The 22,596-nt window shown below is 38.3% G+C and overlaps 1 protein-coding gene across 2 annotated transcripts in view; it reads left to right on the forward strand.

The window, feature by feature from the left end:
* The window catches only part of Tmlhe (trimethyllysine hydroxylase, epsilon), a 174,827-nt gene that overhangs the window by 53,107 nt on the left and 99,124 nt on the right, over nt 1-22,596 (forward strand). For both annotated transcript variants that reach the window (XM_006535854.4, NM_138758.2), the window contains exon 2: nt 4,025-4,206. In XM_006535854.4, coding sequence (XP_006535917.1) covers nt 4,026-4,206 — 181 coding nt within the window. In that variant the 5' untranslated portion in view covers nt 4,025. The remainder of the gene's footprint in view (nt 1-4,024; nt 4,207-22,596) is intronic.

The following is a 22,596-nucleotide window of genomic DNA, read 5'->3' on the forward strand; positions in this document are numbered from 1 at the left end:
AGGACTTCTACCTGTTTGGTTGTGTTTTCCTGTTTTTCTTTAAGGACTTGTAACTCTTTAGCAGTGTTCTCCTGTATTTCTTTAAGTGAGTTATTAAATTCCTTCTTTATGTCCTCTACCATGATCATGAGATATGCTTTTAAATCCAGGTCTACCTTTTCAGGTGTGTTAGTGTGCCCTGGACTGGGCGAAGTGGGCGTTCTGGGTTCTGATGATGGTGAGTGGTCCTGGTTTCTGTTAGTAGGATTCTTACATTTACCTTTCACCATCTGGCAATCTCTGGAGTTAGTTGTTATAGTTGTCTTTGTTTAGAGATTGCTCCTCTGTTGATTTTGCTACCCTCTATTAGCAGACGTGGGAGACTAGCTCTCTCCTCTGAGTTTCAGTGGTCAGAGCAGTCTCTGCAGGCAAGCTCTCCTCTTTCAGGGAAGGTGCACAGTTATCTGGTGTTTGGACCTCCTCCTGGCTGAAGATGAAGGCCCAAAACAGGATCTTTCCCAGAAGCTGTGTTGCTTTGGCCAGGAAGGTGGCCGGTTGTCTGGAGCCGAAGATGGCGCCGCCTTAGAAGCTCTGTGGCTCTCGCCTGTCTCAGAAACGGCTGGCCTCTGTATTCCACACCCTCACCCATGCAGCCTGCCCTCCGCAGAGTCCCGGAGCCAAGGCTCCTGCCGGGGCCTGAGGCAGAAACCTTTCAGGCCGGTCGGACCCCTGTGCTCTCACCAGGAAGGTGGCCGGTTGTCTGGAGTTTACCTTCTTGAGTTCTTTATATATATTGGATATTAGTCCCCTGTCCGATTTGGGGTAGGTAAAGATCCTTTCCCAATCTGTTGGTGGTCTTTTTGTCTTATTGACGGTGTCTTTTGCCTTGCAGAAGCTTTGCAATTTTATGAGGTCCCATTTATCGATTCTCGATCTTACAGCACAAGCCATTGCTGTTCTATTCAGGAATTTTTCCCCTGTACCCATATCTTCGAGGCTTTTCCCTACTTTCTCCTCTATAAGTTTCAGTGTATCTGGTTTTATGTGGAGTTCCTTAATCCACTTAGATTTGACCTTAGTACAAGGAGATAGTAATGGATCAATTCACAATCTTCTACATGATAACAGCCAGTTGTGCCAGCACCATTTGTTGAAAATGCTGTCTTTTTTCCACTGGATGGTTTTAGCTCCCTTGTCAAAGATCATGTGACCATATGTGTGTGGGTTCATTTCTGGGTCTTCAATTCTGTTCCATTGGTTACTTGTCTGTCACTATACCAATACCATGCAGTTTTTATCACAATTGCTCTGTAGTACAGCTTTAGGTCCGGCATGGTGATTCCACCAGAGGTTCTTTTATCCTTGAGAAGAGTTTTTGCTATCCTAGGTTTTTTTGTTATTCCAGATGAATCTGCCAATTGCTCTTTCTAATTCGTTGAAGAATTGAGTTGGAATTTTGATGGGGATTGCATTGAATCTGTAGATTGCTTTTGGCAAGATAGCCATTTTTACTATATTGATCCTGCCGATCCATGAGCATGGGAGATCTTTCCATCTTCTGAGATCTTCTTTAATTTCTTTCTTCTTATTTATTTCTTTATTTCATCCCTGTCCAATGTATCATTGAGTAGAGTGTTCTTCATTTTCCATGTGAATGCTGTATTTCTATTATGTATGCTGTTATTAAACATCAGCCTTAGTCCGTGGTGATTTGATAGGATGCATGGAAGGAATTTCAACATTTTTGTATCTTTTGAGGCCTGTTTTGTGACTGATCTATATGGTCAATTTTGGAGGAGTACCATGAGGTTCTGAGAGAAGGTATTTCCTTTTATTTTAGGATAAAATTGTCTGTAGATATCTGTTAAATCCATTTGTTTCAGAACTTCTGTTAGTTTCCATGTGCCTCTGTTTAGTTTCTATTTCCAGGATCTGTCCATTGGTGAAAGTGGGGTGTTGAGATCTCCCAATATTATTGTGTGAGGTGCAATATGTGCTTTGAGCTTTACTAAAGTGTCTTTAATGAATGTGGCTGCCCTTCCATTTGGAGCATAGCATATTCAGAAATTTGAGAGTTCATGTTGGTAGATTTTACCTTTGATGAGTACGAAGTGCCCCCCTGGTTTTTTGTTTTTGTTTTTGTTTTTGTTTTTTTTTTTGATTTTTGCTTTTTTTGATAACTTGGGTTGGATGTCAATTTTATTCGATATTAGAATGGCTATTCTAGCTTGTTTTTTTGGACCATTTCCTTGGAAAACATTTTTCCAGCCTTTCACTCTGAGATAGTGTCTGTCTTTTTCTCTGAGGTGGGTTTCCTTTAAGCAGCAAAATGTTGGGTCCTGTTTGTGTAGCCAGTCTGTTAGTCTATGCCTTTTTATTTGAGAATTGAGTCCATTGATATTAAGAGATATTAAGGAAATGTAATTGTTGCTTCCTGTTATTTTTGTTGTTAAAGTTTGGATTCTGTTCTTGAGGCTGTCTTCTTTTAGGTTTGTTGATGGATTACTTTCTTGATTTTTCTAGGGTTTAGTTATCTGACAAAACAACTTTTATAAGGAAAGATTTATTTTGGCTAATGCTTTAAGGTGATATATCCTATCTTGATAGTGAAGGCCTGGCAACAAACACAGCTACAGCTTTGCTGACAGGAGTAAGCAAGCAGACAGAAATGAATTCTGATTTCCATCAGGCTTTCTCTTTCTTTCCCTTGTATTCACTCTGGATATTCAGCCCAAGTTTAGCATGAGTACTTTTCCTCAATTAAATCTTTCTAGAAATGTCCTCTCAAGCATGTCTAAATGTATGTCTCCTAGGATATATATATATATATATATATATATATATATATATATATATATCATATTATATACACAAATATATTAATATCTATTGGGTAAAATAAGAATGAATGAATTTACAATTGGTTAAAAGTAGATTTTATATTGTTTATATTTGAGTAAATATTGAGCATTAGACTATGAGTTAGGATTTTTTTTTGAAGAGACAGAAAATATTTAACTCCTCAGAGATCACATATTAACTTCATCTGTATTTCTTGTGTATGTTTTCAATATTTAACATATATATATATATATATATATATATATATATATATATATTCCAATTTTTTATTTATGGGACTCATCATACATAGCACCTCTTTACAGCAAGGTAAAATATGAGAAACAGTGAAGGAAATAAATGTAAGTCACAATTATATCAGTAGAGGCCCTCCATTCTTCTCTTTGCTCTCACCCACAAAAGCTTAATAAATTTAACTTTAGTCACCCGCTGCATAGCCTTTTATGTCAGAATATTCCCCAGAAATCACTAAATTCTTTTGAGTCTCCACATCAGCATTAATTTCAGTCCATATTATCAAAGAAACATGTAAATATGCACATATGCATACACACAAGTCCACTCAAAATTAGCTTTTTGTATTTAGTAACTTTAGTACATATTTGTCAGGTCACTAAATAGGTTCACATGAAGAGCCATATTGACTTCTCTTGGTTACATAATGTGACAACTATTCTTGGTTATGAACTTGACTATATCTGGAATGGACTACAGTCCAGAAGTAGAGAGCACACCTGTGAGAGATATTCTTTTTGATTTGATGTAGGTGAATCCACTTCTACTCTGGACATTTGAGAAAAGAAGATACACCTCCAATCTAGATCTGGAGGTCAGAAGGCACTCCTTTAATCTGGGCCACACCTTCAACTGGAATCCTATATGAAGACAAGAAAGAAGGAATTAGATAGATAGATAGATAGATAGATAGATAGATAGATAGAAAGATATTCATTTCATAATTTCTGTGACTCTATAGATCCCTGTCTGATACACATGGCTTTCTCCCTCTCTTCCCATATAACAAACTAATTTATAACTTTTTAAACAAACTTTTTATCTGGTTTGTCTAATTGAGATTATTAAACCTGTTGTTTTTCAATACTTATAACTATATTTATAATTGTAGCATTATTCATATGGCCTAATGTGTTATATTGTTACTCTACTCTCTCTTGTCTTCTAGGATGTGGTACCATAAGTTGTTGCACCAACAAAGCAGGCTCCGTAATTTGATGAAGAGAGGAAACATAGCTCAAGGTCTTCATCTGTCCAACTTTAAAAGTTTATTTTCATCATCCATCCATTGGTGCCATACAACTTCCAAGTCTGTGAACTGTACTTGGCACCAACATGAAGATCATTTGGGTAAGAGATGTGTGAGGAAATATTATTTTTTAATTGTGGTAAGAATAGATGACAAAAAATACCCTATCAACCATTTAAATGTACATCTCAGGAGCATTAATTATGTTCATTTTGCTGTACAAAAAAAATTTTGTGTAGTCTGATCATGTTTTCAGTAGAGTTGCAATAGTATCTGGAGATTTATCTCGAAGACTATTGTAGAAATCGCAAGAATGACAAAACCCCAGGCAACATTAAAATCCCAACTTAGGGATAACTCTACAGTGCTCCAGCCAAACTCTTTACCCAGCATCATCCAAAAAAAAGAAAGCCTCAATAATCCACAGGAAAGTGTTTAAAGCATATAGACCCCTTAGAACGTATTACAAGGTATAGGGTAGATATAGCTTTACCTCTTGTATTGATTTCTAAGGCTCCTGGAGGAATTTCAAAGTGTAAATTCTAAGTGCTTATGAGTACACTCCAAGAATACAAGATAACCTCATTTTCTTTAAAAACACACAGTTTGTTCTTGGAATTTGCTTTCTTGCCCCTCCTAGGTATAGTGAATAAGGAATGAGTTTGCTACAGCCTTTGTTATTCTTATGCCTCTATGGAAAAACATGTTTTGCCACATGCAGCATGTCCTTGTAATTGTATACTTTACTTTGGTGACTCTTCTTAATGCTCTCTTAGTTGCCAGCACTTCTTGGCTTGTTTCTTTGTTTGTTTTCTTGTGTCACTTCTATCCTGCCTTCCATCTTCACATATCCCTCTATACTGTGTTGAAGTAAGCCTCTCCATATAGGGATGACAATCATAAATTTCTAAGCTTAATTATATGTGCAATGACTGTAGATTCTCCAGTGATATATTGATTCTGTCTTATCACATTTTTTTCATCAACGTTTCGTAGGTTTGAATACACAGATGCTACATTGTTGTTTAAATTTATTCCTATTTTGAGAGGTAATATAAAAGGGAAAATTTTCTTAATTCTTTTTTTGCAGTTAATTTTTAAAAGTATTTTTAAATTACTTTTTTGCTTATTCACTTTACATCCCACTTGCTGCCCCTTTCAGTCACCCCCTCCCACATTCCTTTCCCTCTTATCCCCCCTTCTCCTTTGAGCAGGGGGCCCCCTAGGTATCCCTTCACCCTGGCACTTCAAGTCTCTGCAAGGCTAGGTACTTCCTCTCTCACTTAGGCCAGACAAGGCAGCCCAGCAAAAAGAACATATCCCACATACAGGCAAGAGCTTTTGGTATAGACCCAGCTCCAGTTGTTTGGAATCCACATGAAGACCAAGCTGAACATCCACTACATATATGCAGAGAAGCCTAGGTCCAGCCTGTGTGTGTTCTTTAACTAGTGGTTCAGACTCTGAGAGCTCCAACGAACCAGGTAATTGACTCTGTTGGTCTTCCTATGGAGTTCCTATCCTCCCCTGGGCCTGCAATTCTGCCTTCTATTCTTCCATAGGAGTCCCCAAGCTCTATCCACTGTTAGGCTATGGGCATTTACATCTGTCTGAGTCAGCTGCTGGGTGGAGCCTCTTACAAGACAGCCATGCTAGACTCCTGTCTGTAAACATAAGAGGGTATCATTCATAGTGTCAGACATTGGTGCTTGCTCATGGGATGGGTATCAAGTTGAGCTGATTATTCATTGGCCATTCGCTCAGTCTCTGCTCCATCCCCACAGCCTGCATTTCTTGTAGACAAGATACATTTGGAGTTGAAAATTTTGTGGGTGGGTTGGTGTCTATTTCACTTGACTGGGATTTTTACCTGTTACAGGAGGTGGCCTCTTCATGTTCCATATCTCCAATGCTGTGAGTCACAGCTGAGGATACCCCCATTGATTATTGGGTTCCTCCCTTATTCCAGTTCTCTCTCTTGTCCAGGAGATAGCCCCCCACCTCCCCAACCCATCAGTTGAAGATTTCCACTTATTCTCATGGTCATCTAGCCATCCCTCTTATCTCTCCCAACACCTGATCCTGAATCCCACCCCCATCCCCCTCTTCCTCCCCCAGATCTCTCCCCCCATCTGCCTCTTATGACTATTTTATTCCCCCTTCTAAGTGAGACTCAGGCATCGTCACTTGGGCTTACTTTCTTTGTTTAGCTTCTTTAGGTCTGTGGGGGGTGTAGCATAGGTGTCCTATTTTATGGCTAATATCTACTCATAAGTCAGTACATACCATGCATGTCCTCTTGGGAATGGGTTACCTCACTCAGGATGATATTCTCACGTTTTATACATTTACCTGTAAAATTCATGATGTCTTTTTTTTATAGCTAAATAGTATTCCACTGTGTAAATGAACCACATTTTCTTTATCCATTCTTCGGTTGAGGGACATCAAAGTTGTTTCCAGTTTCTGGCTATTATCAATAAAGCTACTGTTAACATAGTTGAGTAAGTGTCCTTGTAGTATGGTGGAACATCTTTTGGGTATATGCCCAGGAGTGGTATAGCTAGGTCTTGAGATAGAACTATTTTAAGTTTTCTGAGAAAGTCACCAAATTGATTTCCAAATTGGTTGTACAAGTTTGCACTCCCAAGAGCAATGAAGGAGTATTCTCCTTGCCCCACATCCTCACCAGCATGTTCTATCTCTTGAGTTTTTGATCTTAGCTATTCTGATGTGTGTAAGATGGAATGTCAGAGTTGTCTTGAGTTGCATTTTCCTGATGACTAAGGACTTTGAACATTTCTTCAAGTGCTTCTCAGCCATTTGAAACTCCTCTCTTGGGAATTCTCTGTTTAGCTCTGTACCCCATTTTTTAAATTGGGTTATTTAGGTTGTTGGTGTCTAACTTCTTTAGTTATTTATTAATTTTGGATATTAGTCCTTTGTCAGATGCAAGGTTGGTGAAGATCCTTTCTCAATCTGTAGACTATTATTTTGTCCTATTGACAGTGTTCTTTGGCTTATAGAAGCTTTTCAGTTTTATGAGGTCCCAATTGTTGTTTGTAGCGCCTGAGCCATTGGTGTTCTGTTCAGGAAATTGTCTCCTGTACCAATGTATTCAAGGGTATCTCTCACTTTCTCTTCTATGAGATTTAGTGTATCCAGTTTTATATTGAGGTCCTTGATCCAGTTGGACCAGAGTTTTATGCAGAGTAATGAAGATGGATCTATTTTCATTCTTCTACATGTAGATATCTAGTTAGACCAGCACCATTTGTAGAAGATGATTTCTTTCTTTCTTTTTTTTTCATTGCATAATTTTGCTTCTTAAGTGTCTGTATGAATGTGGGCTTATTTTTGGGTATAAATTTCTTCCATCATATCTTCTATGCCTGAGATTCTCTTTCATCTCCTTTATTCTGATGGTGATGTTTGTATCTGTTGTTCCTATTTTCTTCCCTAGGTTATCCATCTCCAGGATTCCCTCAGTCTGTTTTCTTTATTGCTTCTATTTCCACTTTTAGGTCTTGCACAGTTGTATTTATTTCCTTCACCTGTTCAATTTTATTTTCCTATATGCCTTTAGGGAATTTATTAATTTCCTCTTTAAAGCCCTCTATTATTTTTATAATATTGGTTTTAAGGTCATTTCTTATTTTTCAGTTGTGTTAGGATAGCCAGGATTTATTGTAGTAGGCTCTGGAAGCTGTGCTCTGGAAGGTGTTATATTGCCCTGGCTTTTGTTGATAGTGTTGTTTTGAGGGCCTTTAGCCATCTGAATGGTTTTGATTTCTGGATGTTCTTGTTGAAGTTGGTATTGGAAGGGAAGTTAACCTTGATGGTTCTTGTGTGGCACGCCTCTGCTAGGTATCCTTGGGCTGTATGATTCCAGATCTGCAGGTCTGTGTTCAGGAGCCACAGGTTCAATGATGGTGGGCAGAGAGGTGGTAGGAGAATGGATGTCCACCTGGGCTAGCAGGCTGTTGAGAGAAGCTTTGGGTGCCTATAGGATTCAGCATGCAGGAAAGATGGGTGGAGGAAGAGTAGCTTACCTGTATGGTTCAGACTCAACAGGTCTTATGAAGGTGGGATGAGAGTGGGTGGGAGAATAGAGGTCCCCCTGGGACAGCAGGCTATTCAGGGCATCATGGCTTCCTCCAGAGGACTCAGCAAGCAGGGAAGATAGCACAGTTAATTTTCTTTATATTAGTAATTTGTTTCTTTCCTCTTTTATCTTGAACATGGCTAAAGTTTTAACAACTTTCTTAATTTTTTTCTTTTTAAGGAAATCATTTTTGGGTCCATTCATTTTTCTTGCTCCCCATCTCCAATTTATTTTGGCCTATTTTTTAAAAAAAATATTTATTTATTTTTTATGTATATGAGTACACTGTCACTCTTTTCAGACACACCAGAAGAGGATATTTGGGCCCATTACAGATGGTTGTGAGCCACCATATGGTTGCTATAAATTGAACTCAGGACCTTTGGAAGAGCAGTCACTGCTCTTAACTGCTGAGCCATATCTCCAGCCCCTGTATTGGCCTATTTTTAATGACACATTCCTTAAGTTTAATTTGCCCTTATTTGTTTTATTTCTTAATATTATACCACAGGCTATTAATTTTAGACATTCTTTTCTAATGTATGCATCTATTGCAATATATTTCCTTTTAACCACTAATTTAATGCTTTCTATTTTTTTTGTAAACTGTACACTCATTTCTATTTAGTTCAAAACATTTATTTTACTTATAACTGTAAAATCATATATAACTTAATTTACGTACATGGGACTTATATTTTTTTGTTATTTATTTCTAGCATATTTTATTATACTGAGAAAACATTCTGCTTTTAGATTCCTTTAACCTTTTTGAGCTTTGTTTTTTGGTTCAAAATATGATCTATCTTGATGGATTTTCATGTATACATTAGAACAATGGCTCTCTGTTCTACTGGTCAATGTATCTATTTTTATAGTAGTTATATGTCATGTTGATTGATATAGCTTTTTAATAGCTTTTGAAACTAGGTAGTATGACATCTCTACCTTTGTTCTTTCTCGACAAGATTGCTTTGGTTATTTGGTGGTCTTAAGTTGAAATCTTTCCTGTAAGATCACAATCAAGACAGAAAGGTCACAGTTGCTATTTCAATTGAGTATAAGAATAGAAATTCTAACCAGGGTAATTAGGTAAGAAAGGGAAGTGAAGGTATAATTTTGCATGTAGAAAACCATGAGAATTCTACCACAAATACAGATATATATTAAGTGAAGTTGCAAGATATAGTAAAAACAAGCAATCAGAAGGAACCCAGCTGTTTCAGTTTATGTATTATAATTCTGAGATTGAGAATCCTTAGAATAGCTTATAGAACATCCCAACTATTATTCAAAGGTCTTTCTTAAAAACCTTAAATCATCAATATTTATACCCTTTGCTAATAGATATATGTGTGAATTGGGTCACATTAAATATCCATACTGTTTATGATTCTACAATGGTTTTTACTACATGGTTTTTACAATTTTTTTAAAATCATGTCTTACTTATGCCTGCATGATTCTTCATTTTCCATGGACAAGTAGAAAACCCTTGCAATTATCTATCTCTTTTTAGTGTACACACATCCTAGCATAAGTGTGCATCTTTCCAGACACAAAATACATGTTGGAGCTTTTCAAAACTAACTACCTCATTCTTTGGATCACCTTGTTATATTTCTGTATATTTGTTTAGTGTCTTGCTTGCCTCCACAAATCCCAGGGGATTCACTTCTCTGAACTTTTCTACAAATCAAGTTAGTTCACTTTGACAGCATAGCTGCTGGTTTTCTTGGTTTGTTTACCCATATAGAAATGCTGAAAATAGAGCTAGAGTAGGAATAAGGAATGTTTAAAACCACATGTTCCTACTTTTACTACCTAAAGTTCAATAGATTTTTCTTGAATAAATGTTTCTTCTTAAAATAAACTTTATTGTGTATATTTAGTGTAACATATTATAAAATGCGTATAGGCAATAAAATGATTTTTATTAGAATAAATCCAGGACACAATGAGAAGACCAAACCTAAGAATAATAGGTATAGACAAGAAGGAAGATTTCCTACTTAAAGGGCAGGTAAATATGTTTAACAAAATTATAGAAGAAAACTTCCCATACCTAAAGAAAGAGATGCCCATGAACATACAAGAAGCCAACAGAACTCCAAATAGTTTGGACCAGAAAGCAAATTCCTCCCGACACATAATAATCAAAACAACAAACCCACAAAACAATGAAAGAATATTAAAAGCAGGAAAGGAAAATGGTCAAGTAACATATAAAGGAAGACCTATCAGAATTACACCTGACTTCTCCACAGAGGCTATGAAAGCCAGAAGATCCTGGGCAGATGTCATGCAGAACCTAAGAGAACACAAATGCCAGCTCAGGCTACTATACCCAGAAAAACTTTCAATTACCATAGATGGAGAACCTAAAGTATTCCATGACAAAAACCAAATTTACAAAATATCTTTCCACGAATTCAGCCCTTCAAAGGACAATAAAGGGAAAACTTCAATACAACGAGGGAAACTACACCCTAGAAAAAGCAAGAAAGTAATCCTTCAACAAACCTAAAGAAGAGAGCCACATGAACAGAATTCTAACTCTAAAAACAAAAATAACAGGAAGCAACAATGACTTTTCCTTAATATCTCTTAATATCAATGGACTCAATTTCCCAATAAAAAGACATAGACTCTCAGATTGGTTACATAAACAGTTCGCAACTTTTTGCTGGATACAGGAAGCCCACCTCAGGGACAAAGACAGACACTACCTTAGAGTAAAATGCTGGAAAACAATTTTCCAAGCAAATGGTCCCAAGAAACAAGCTGGAATAGCCATTCTAATATCGAATAAAATTGACTTCCAACCCAAAGTTATCAAAAAAGTTTAGGAGGGACACTTTTTACTTATCAAAGGTAAAGTTTACCAAGATGAACTCTCAATTCTGAACATCTATGCTCCTAATGCAAGGGCATCCACATTCATTAGAGAAACTTCACTAAATCTCTAAGCACACTTTGCACCTCTCACAATAATAGTGGGGGATTTGAACATTCCACTCTCATCAATGGACAGATCCTGGAAACAGAAACTAAACAGAGACACATAGAAACTGACAGAAGTTATGAAACAAATAGATTTAACAGATTATCAATAGAAAATTTTTCATCTTAAAAAAAAGGATATGCCTTCTTCTCAGTACCTCATGGTACCTTCTCAAATACTGACAATATAATGTGTCACCAAACAGGCCTCAGCAGATACAAAAATATTACAATAATCCCATGCATCCTATCAAATCACCATGGACTAAGGCTGATCTTTAATAACAACATAAATAATTGAAAACTCACATACACGTGGAAGCTGAACAACACTCTACTAAATGATAACTTGTTCAAGGAAGAAATAAAGAAAGAGATTAAAGACTTTTCAGAATTTAAAGAAAATGAAGCCACAACATACCCAAACTTATGGGACAGAATGGAAGCCATGTTAAGAGGAAAACTCATAACTGATTACCTCCAAAAAGCAGCTGGAGCGAGCATACACTAGCAGCTTGACAGTACACCTAACAGCTCTAGAACAAAAGGAAACAAATTCACCCAAGAGAAGTATACAGCAGGAAATATTCAAACTCAGGGCTGAAATCAACCATGTGGAAACAAAAAGAACTATACAAAGAATCAACCAAACCAGGAGCTGGTTCTTTGAGAAAATCAACAAGATAGATAAACCCTTATCCAGACTAACTAAAGAACACAGGGACAGTAACCTAATTAACAAAATCAGAAACAAAAAGGGAAACACATCAACAGAATCAGAGGAAATCCAAAAAAATCATCAGAAACTACTACAAAAGGCTATAGTCAACAAAAACTGAAAACTTGGATGAAATGGACAATTTTCTAGACAGATACCAGGTAACAAGGTTAAATCAGGATGAGATTAACGATCTAAACCTTCCCATATCCCATAAAGAAATAGAAACATTCATTAATAACATCCCAACCAAAAAAACCCAGATGGGTTTAGAGCAGATTTCTATCAGACCTTCAAAAAAGACCTAATTCTAATTCTCCTCAAACTATCCTACAAAATAGAAACAGAAGGTACTCTACCCAATTCATTCTATGAAGCCACAATTACTCTGATACCTAAACCACACAGTGACCCAACAAAGAAAGAGGACTTCAGACCAATTTTCCTTATGAATATCATTGCAAAAATACTCAATAAAATCCTTGCAAACCGAGTCCAAAACCACATCAAAATCATCATCCATCATGATCAAGTATGCTTCATCCCAGGGATGTAAGGTTGGTTCAGTATATGGAAATCTGAGTCCAGCACCATCTTGGGCATGAACTTGGCGGAGGGTCCCAAAGTCCCCAGAGGACTCTCCATGCCACAGGCACTCTATCACACCCAAGATCTTGAGATCAGTGATGAGTGGAATGCAATATCTGTTCCAAAAAACTCGGAGTGTCTTGTGCCAGCAGGAACAGGGATAAAGGAAACCCACCTGACCAACAGCTGGGATACCTTCTCGTGGCTCCAGCCTTGTACCATCTTGGGCACTAACTCAGCAGGCCCTAGCACACCCAGGGTCTTGGGATTACTGAGACCAGTCTACACAGGAGAGTGGCAGAAGCAACAGAGCTTCTTGGACAGGGTCCCTTCAGGCCTTTATCCTCAGCCATGAGGCAGAACTGAGACATAGACCCCTGGGCACCTCCTCTCCAAAGAAGAGTCTGCCTCCAGGGAGGGCTCTAACCTTAGGACTCAGGAGGAGGATCAGAGCTCTAAACTTCTGAGCACCTTCCCTGCAAGAGGAGAGCTTGCCTACAGAGACTGTTCTGAACACTGGGACTCAAGAGAAAGTTGGACTCCCAGGACTGCTAACAGAGGCTAATAGAATCACAGGAGGAACAAGCTCCAGCCAGAGACAGCTAGAGCATCCAACACCAGAGATTACCAGATAGCTAAAGGCAAACATAAGAATCTTACTAACAGAAACCAAGACCACTCAGCATCATCAGAACCCAGTTGACCCACAACAGCAAGTCCTGGATACCATAACACACCTGAAAAGCAAGACTGGGATTTAAAATAATATCTCATGACACTGGTAGAAGATTTTAATAACTCACTTAAAGAAATACAGGAGATTGCTGCTAATCAGGTAGAATTCCTTAAAGAAGTACAGGAAAACACTGCTAAACAGGTAGAAATCCTTAAAGAGGAAACACAAAAAGCCCTTAAAGAATTACAGGAAAACACAAACAAATAGCTGATGGAATTGAACAAAACCACCCAAGATCTAAAAATGGAAGTAGAAACAATAAAGGAAACCCAAAGGGAGAGAACTCTGATATAAATCCTAGGAAAGAAGTCTGAAACCACAGATGCGAGCATCAGCAAAAGAATAAAAGGGATGGAAAAGAGAATCTCAGGTGCAGAAGATTCCATAGAGAATGTGGACACAACAAGAAAAAAATGCAAAATGCAAAAAGATCCTAACACAAAACATCCAGGAAATCCTGGACACAATGAGAAGACCAGACCTAAGGATAAGTATAGATGAGAATGAAGATTTTAAACTTAAAGGGCCAGGAAATATCTTCAACGAAATTATAGAAGAAAACTTCCCCAACCTAAAGAAAGAGATGCACATGAACATACTAGAAGACTACAGAACTCCAAATAGACTGGACTATAAAAGAAATTCCTCTCGACACATAATAATCAGAACAACAAATGCATTAATTAAAGACAGAATATTAAAAGCAGTAAGGGAAAAAGGTCAAGTAACATATAAAGGCAAATCTATTAGACTTACACCAGACTTCTCACCACAGACCATGGAAGCCTAGACGATCCTGGACAGATGTTATACAGACCCTAAAAGGACACAAATGCCAGCCTAGGCTACTATACCCAGCAAAACTCTCAATTACCATAGATGGAGAAACCAAGGTATTCCATGACAAAACCAAATTCACACAATATCTTTCCACAAAACCAGCCCTTCAAAGGGTAATAAAGGGAAAACTCCAACACAAGAAGGAAAATGATGCCCTAGAAAAAGCAAGAAAGCAATCCTTCAACAAACCTAAAAGAAGCCAGCTACAAGAACAGTCCCAACTCTAACAACAAAATTAACAAGAAGTAACAATTACTTTTCTTTAATATCTCTCAATATTAATGGACTCAATTCCCCAAATAAAAAGACATAGACTAACAGACTATCTAATAAAACAGGATCCAACATTTTGCTGATTACAGGAAACCCACCTCAGGGACAAAGACAGACACTACCTTAGAGTAAAATGCTGGAAAACAATTTTCCAAGCAAACGATCTGAAGAAACAAGCTAGAGTAACCATTCTAATAACGAATGAAATCGACATCCAACTCAAAGTTATCAAAAAAGACAAGGAGGGGCACTTCATACTCATCAAAGTTAAAATCTCCCAAGATGAAATCTCAATTCTGAATATTTATGCTCCAAATGCAAGGGCATCCACATTCATTAAGGAAACTTTAGTAAAGCTCAAAACACACATTGCACATCATACAATAATAGTGGGAGACTTTAACACCCCACTCTCATCATTGGACAGAACCTCGAAATAGAAACTAAACAGAGACACATGGACACTAACAGAAGTTATGAAACAAATGGACTTAACCGATATCTACAGAACATTTTATCCGAAAACAAAAGGATATACCTTCTGAGCAACTCATGTTACATTATCCCAAATTGACCATATAATCCTCAGAAAACAGGCCTCAAAAGATACTAAAATATTGAAACTATCCCATGCATCCTATCAGATCATCAAGGACTAAGGCTGATCTTCAATAACAACATAAATAATAGAAAGCCAACATTCATGTGGAAGCTGAACAACACCCACTCAATGATTTCTTGGTTAAGGAGGAAATAAAGAAAGACATAAAATACTTTTTAGAGTTTAATGAAAATGAAGCCAGAACACACCCAAACTTATGGGATACAATGAAAGCATTCCTAAGAGGAAAACTCATAGCTCTGAGTGCCTCCAAAAAGAAACTAGAAAGAGCATACACTAGCAGCCTGACAGCACACCCAAAAGCTATAGAACAAAAGGAAGCAAATTCACCCAAGAGGAGTAGATGGCAGGAAATAATCAACCTTAGGGCTAAAATCAACCAAGTGAAAACAAGAAGAACTATACAAAGAATCAACCAAACCAGGAGCTGGCTCTTTGAGAAAATCAACAAGATAGATAAATCCTTAGCCAGACTAACTAGAGGGCACATGCACAGTATGCTAATTAACAAAATCAGAAGTGAAATTCGAGACATAACAACAGAACCTGAGGAAATCCTAAATATCATCAGATCCTACTACAAAAGTCTATATTCAACAAAACTGGAAAACCTGGATGAAACCTTCCTAGACAGATACCTGGTATCAAAGTTATTTCAGGATCAGATTAATGACTTAAACAGTCCCATTTCCCCTAAAGAAATAGAAGCAGTCATTAATAGTCTCCCAACCAAAAAATATCCAGGATGTGATGGGTATAATGGGTTCTATCAGGCCTTCAAAGAAGACCTAATTCCAGTTCTCCTCAAATTATTCCACAAAATAGAAACAGACGGTACTCTTCCCAGTTCATTCTATGAAGCCACAATTACTCTGATACCTACAACATACAAAGACCCAACAAAGAAAGAGAACTTCAGACCAATTTCCCTTATGAATATCGATGCAAAAATACTCCAATAAAATCCTTGCAAACTGAATCCAAGAGCACATTAAAATGATCAGTCATCATGACCAATTAGTCTTCATCTCAGGGATGTAGGGATGGTTTAATATACTGAAATCCATCAACTTTCTCCCTACCTATTCAATATAGTACTTGAAGTCCTAGACAGAGCAATTCGACAGCAAAAGGAGATCAAGGGGATACAAATTGGAAAGGAAGAAGTCAAAATATCACTATTTGCAGATGATATGATAGTGTATATAAGTGATCCTAAAAATTCCACCTGATAAATAGCTTCAGTGAAGTAACTGGATATAAAATTAACTAAAACAAATCAATGGCCTCTCCATAACCAAAGGATAAACAGGCTGAGAAAGAAACTAGGGAAACAACACCTTTCGCAATAGTCACAAATAATATAAAATACCTTGGTTTGACTCTAACTAAGCAAGTGAAAGATCTGTATGATAAGAACTTCAAGTCTCTGAAGAAAGAAATCAAAGAAGGTCTCAGAAGATGGAAAGATCTCCCATGCTCATGGATTGGCAGGATCAATATAGTAAAAATGGCTATCTTGCCAAAAGCAATCTACAGATTCAATGCAATCCCCATCAAAATTCCAACTCAATTCTTCAACAAATTAGAAAGGGCAATTTGCAAATTCATCTGGAATAATAAAAATCCTAGGATAGCAAAAACTATTCTTAACAATAAAGGAACCTCTGATGAAATCACAATTCCCGACCTCAAGCTGTTCTACAGAGCAATTGTGATTAAAACTGCATGGAACTGGTACAATGACAGACAGGTAGATCAATGGAACAGAATTGAAGATCCAGAAATGAAAACACACATCTATTGTCACTTAATCTTTGACAAAGGAGCTAAAACCATCCAGTGGAAAGAAGACAGCATCTTCAACAAATGGGGCTTTCTCTACTGGTGGTTAGCCAGTAGAAAATGTAGAAGAATGTGAATTGATCCATTCTTATCTCCTTGTACAAAGCTGAAGTCTAAGCAGATCAAAGAACTCCATATAAAACCAGAAACACCTAAACTTGTAGAGGAGAAAGTGGTGAAGTGTCTCAAAAATATGGGCACAGGAGAACAATTCCTGAAAAGAACACCAATGGCTTGTGTTGTAAGATCAAGAATTGACAATTGCAACCTCATAAAATTGCAAAGCTTTTGTAAGGCAAAAGACACTGACAATAAGACAAAAAGGCCACCAACAGATTGGGCAAGAATTTTTACCAATCCTAAATCTGATTGGGGACTAATATCTAATATATATGAAGAACTCAAGAAGTTGGACTCCAGAAAACTAAACAACCCTATTAAAAAATGCGGTACAGAGCTAAACAAAGAATTCTCAACTGAAGAATACTGAATGGCTGAGAAGCACCTAAAAAAAGTTCAACATCCCTAATCATCAGGGAAATGCAAGTCAAAACAACTCTGAGAGTCCATCTCACACCAGCCATAATGGCTAAGATCAAACGTCAGGTGACAGCAAATACTGGCAAGGATTTGAAGAAAGAGGAACACTCCTCCATTGTTGGTGGGACTGTAAGCTGGTACAACCACTATGGAAGTCAGTCTGGCGGTTCCTTAGAAAAGTGGACATAATTTTTCCAGAAGATCTAGCAATACCACTCCTGGGCATATATCTAGAATACGCTCCAGCATGTAATAAGGACACATGCTCCACTATGTTCACAGGAGTCTTATAATAGCCAGAAGCTGGAAAGAACACATATGTCCCTCAACTGAGGCAGTCTCTGTATGGTCATTCCTTCTGTCTCAGCTCCGAATTTTGCCTTTGTAACTTCTTCCATGTGTATTTTGTTCCCCCTTCTAAAAAGGTTCCTGAGCTTCTTGGCTAATATCCACATATCAGTGAGTCCATATCATGTTTTTTCTTTTGTGATTGGGTTACCTCACTCAGGTTGATATCCTCCATATACATCCATTTGTGTAGGATTTTCATAAATACATTGTTTTTAATATCTGCGTAGTACTTCATTTTGTAAATTTACCACATTTTCTGTATCCGTTCCTCTTCTGCTACGAACATAGTGGAGCATGTGTCCTTAGTACCATGTTGGAGCATCTTTTAATGCCTATACCTCATTGAATTGCATTTTCTTTATTTCTTTTGAGGGATGTATTCATTTCCTCTTTAAATTCCTCTATTATCTTTTAAAAGATTGGAGTTAAGTTCTTCTTGTGCTTCAGTTTTGTTAGAATATTCAGGACTAGCTGTAGCAGGATTGCTGGGCTCTGGTGGTGCCATATTGTCCTAGCTGTTGTAGGTTGTGTTCTTATGCTGTACTTTAGGTATCTGGTTTTCCCTGGTATTGGCTGGATGATCGTGATGGCATCATGACTTCTCTGGAAGTCAGGGGGCGTTGGGCCAGACAATGAAGGTCAAGGAACCAGATTCTACTGGTTGTGTCTCAGGTGGACATCATTGGCAAGCGATTGGTGGATGACTATTCTAAGCTGGTAATTCTTGGGACCTCTAACAGGCATCTCTGCTGACTGTGTTCCAAGCAGACCAGACTGGAAGGGGACTGGTTGGGTGGACCCCCACTTATTTCCATAGGGAAGCAGGATGCTTTTGGATTTCCACAAGGCCCTTCTGACTATATCAATTTCTTGTGTCTTTTCTAGGGCTCTTCTCCTTCTTTCTGTTTTGTCCTGTTTTGATGTGTTAGTCTTCACTTCATAACATCATTATCATCATCATCCCTTAGAAGTTGTTTGTTTTCTAATGAGAGACAGAAAGGAAGTAGGTCTGGATGCAAGGGGTGGTAGGGAGAATCTGGGAAGCATATGGGGTGGGAAACTTATAATCAGGATATATTATATGAAAAAATCTATTTTCAATAAATGAAACAAGGCTCAGAAAACAGAAACTAAGAGTATTGAAAAGAAGTGGTGAGACTGCATAAAGCAGAGGGCTTCCACCTTAGTCTGGAGAAAGAAAACACAGAAGTATGCCTGCCGTACATGGAACCCAGCAGCTTCCCCTACCCTTTAAGGAAAGGTTGAGTTCTGCTATCTTTTTTTTACTTAGTCCTTATAAGTTCAAGCTAGGTGCAGTGGGTTTTTATACTTCTTGACTGAAAGCATTATTTTTATTGTTGTTTTAAAGTTTTTTATCATTTAGTTTTTAGTACATTATAATTAAAATAGAATTGCATCACTTTTCCGTTTCCCCTTTCTCCCTCCAAGCACTCAGAGGTGTTCTCCCTCCTGTGCCTTTCTCAGCCCTTATTCTTAAATTGATGACTTCTTTTTCTTTGATTATTGCTATTACGTACGTGTGTGTTTGTGTGTGTGTGTGTGCATGTGCATGTGTGTGTGTGTGTGTACAAATACAACCCTGAAAAATAAAACCCTCTCTGTTCAGATCCATAGCCCATTATTTTTACTTAGGATCTTTGTTTTCTTGTCTTCTTCAGTTCTTTCAATATTCTGAATATTAATCCTCTATCAGATATATAGCTTGCAAAAATTCTAACTCATTCTGTGGTATTCCCCTTTGATTAATTATTTCTCTGGTTGTACAGAATTATTTTAGTTTTATGAGGTCCCACTTGTCAATTGTTCGCCTTAATTCCTGGACAGGTGAAGTCTTCTTCAGAAAGTCCTTCCCACACCTGTATCATATAGGTCCTGCCTATATTTTCTTCTAGCAGTTTCAGTGTTTCAGGTTTCATACTGGGATCTTTAATCTACTTGGAGTTAGCTTTTGTGCAGAGTTATAGAAATGGGTCTAATGTCATTCTTCTACAGTGGATAGTTTTTCTAGCACCATTTTGTTGAAGATGTTGTTTTTTTTTTTCTGCAGTGTATTTTTTGCCTCTTTTTCAAATAGCAGATGGCTATAGTTACATATGTTGGAGTCTTCTATTTTTTCCATTGGTCTATATGTCATGCATGTGTGTATCATGTGGCAAGAGGGGGCATCTGGGATCTGGGATGGTAATCCCTCTAGCATTGTTCTTTTTGCTCAGGAATGCTTTAACGAACTGGAATCTTTTGTGGTTCCACATGAATTTTAGGATTTTTTTTCTATAAGGAAAGTTGTGGGACTTTTATTGAAATTGTATGTAATCTATAAATTGATTTTAGTAGAATAGTCATTTTCATAATGAGTCTATCAATTCATGAACATTGGAGGTCTTTCCATTTTCTAGTTTCTTCTATACCTTCTGTCTATAGAGATTTAAATTTTTCTTTGTATATGATTTAACCTACCAGAAGGTAATTTTTTCCTTTTTTCCCAGTTTTTAATGACTTTTATCTTTTTACAGTCCAGTCATTACCTCCCCTCCCAGTCCATCCTCTCACAGTTCCTCATCCCATTCCTCCTCCCCCCACCCACTCACTGTCTCTAAGAGGATTTCCCTGCCCCACAACCTGCCTCCATGCCAGGCATCCCTAATCCCTGGGGCCTCAAGTGTCTAGAGGGTTAGGCTTGGTTTCTCTCACTGAGGCCAAAACAGGTATTCCTCTGCTGTATATGTGTTGAGGGCCTCATATCAGCTGGTGTATGCTTCCTGGTTGTTGGCTCAGTGTCCGAACAATCTTAGGGGTCCAGGATAGTTGAAACTGCTGGTCTTCCTATGGAGTCACCCTCAGCTTCTTCCAGCCTTTTCCTAATTTATCCACAAGGGTCCCAGATTTCAGTTGGGTTGGTTGGATGTAAATATATATGTACATCTGTCTCAGTCAGCTGCTTGTCAGGCCTCTCAGAGGATAGCCATGCTAGCTAGGCTCGTGTCTGTAAGCACCCCATAGCATCAGTAATAGGTCAGGCCTTGGCGATTCCCCTTGAGATGTATCCCAAGTTGTGCTGGTCACTGGATCTCCTTTCCCTCAAGCTCATCTCCATTTTTTGTCCCTGGAGTTCTTTTAGACAGGACCAATTCTGGGTCAGATTTTATGACTGTGTGATGGCAACCCCATCCCTCCACTTGATGCCCTGTCTTTCCACTGGAGGTGGTCTCTACAAGTTCCCTCTCTCCACTGATAGGCATTTCATCTAAGGTCCCTCCTTTTGAGTCTGAGGGTCTCTCACCCCACCCAGGTCTCAGAGATATTCTAGAGGGTACCCCCCACCTCCTACTCTGTGAGGTTGCATATTTCCATTCATTCTCCTGGCCCTGAGGGCTTCTCTCCAGCCCCCCCCAAACGTGATCATATTTTTCTTTCCCCCTCCACCTTGCCTCTCAAACCCACATTTATTCCTCTTTCTGCCTCCCATGACTGCTTTCTTCTCCCTCCCAAGTGGGATTGAAATATCCTCACTTGGGCCCTGGAACTTGTTAACCTTCTCGAATTCTATGGATTGTATCCTAGGTATTCTGTACTTTGGGCTAATATCCACTTATTAGTGAGTACATACCATGCATATCCTTTTGGGTCTGAGTTCCCTCACTCGGGATGACATTTTCTAGTTCTATCCCTTTGCCTGGAAAACTCAGGATGTCCTTGTTCCTAATAGCTGAGTAGTATTCCATTGTGTAAATGAACCACATTTTCTGTATCCATTCTTCCTTTGGGGACATCTGGGTTGTTTCCAGCTTCTGGCTATCACTGATAAAGCTGCTACAAGCATAGTGGATCATGTGCCCCTGTGGTATGGTGAGGTATCTTTTCAGTATATGCCCAAGAGTGGTATAACTGGGTCTTCAGGTAGATCAATTTCTAATTGTCTGAGGAACTTCCAGATTGGTTTCAACAGTGGTTGTACCAGTTTTCAATACCACCAACAATGGAGGAGTGTTCCTCTTTCTTCACATCCTCTCCAACATGTGCTGTCACCCGAGTTTTTGATTTTAGCCATTCTGATTGGTGTAAAATGGAATCTCAGGGTCATTTTGATTTGCATTTCCCTGATCACTAAGGACTTTGAACATTTCTTTAAGTGCGTCTCAGCCATTTGTGTTTCCTCTGTTCTAAATTCTCTGCTTAGTGCTGTACCACATTTTTTGATAGGGCTATTTGGTTCTCTGGGGTCTAACTTCTTTTTTTTTTTTATTATTTAAAGAAATTTATTAGCCATTTTATTTATTTATTTTTTTAATTTTTTATTAGGTATTTAGCTCATTTACATTTCCAATGCTATACCAAAAGTCCCCCATACCCACCCACCCCCACTCCCCTACCCACCCACTCCCCCTTTTTGGCCCTGGCGTTCCCCTGTACTGGGGCATATAAAGTTTGCGTGTCCAATGGGCCTCTCTTTCCAGTGATGGCCGACTAGGCCATCTTTTGATACATATGCAGCTAGAGTCAAGAGCTCCGGGGTACTGGTTAGTTCATAATGTTGTTCCACCTATAGTGTTGCAGATCCCTTTAGCTTCTTTGGTACTTTCTCTAGCTCCTTCATTGGGGGCCATGTGATCCATCCAATAGCCGACTGTGAGCATCCACTTCTATGCTTGCTAGGCCCAGGCATACTCTGACAAGAGACAGCTATATCAGGGTCCTTTCAGCATAATCTTGCTAGTGTATGCAATGGTGTCAGCATTTGGAAGCTGATTATGGGATGGATCCCCGGATATGGTAGTGTCTACATGGTCCATCCTTTTATCTCAGCTCCCCACTTTGTCTCTGTAACTCCTTCCAAGGGTGTTTTGTTCCC

This window comes from Mus musculus, assembly GCF_000001635.26.
Source record: "Mus musculus strain C57BL/6J chromosome X unlocalized genomic contig, GRCm38.p6 C57BL/6J MMCHRX_RANDOM_CTG2".
Classification (NCBI taxonomy): Eukaryota; Metazoa; Chordata; class Mammalia; order Rodentia; family Muridae; genus Mus; species Mus musculus.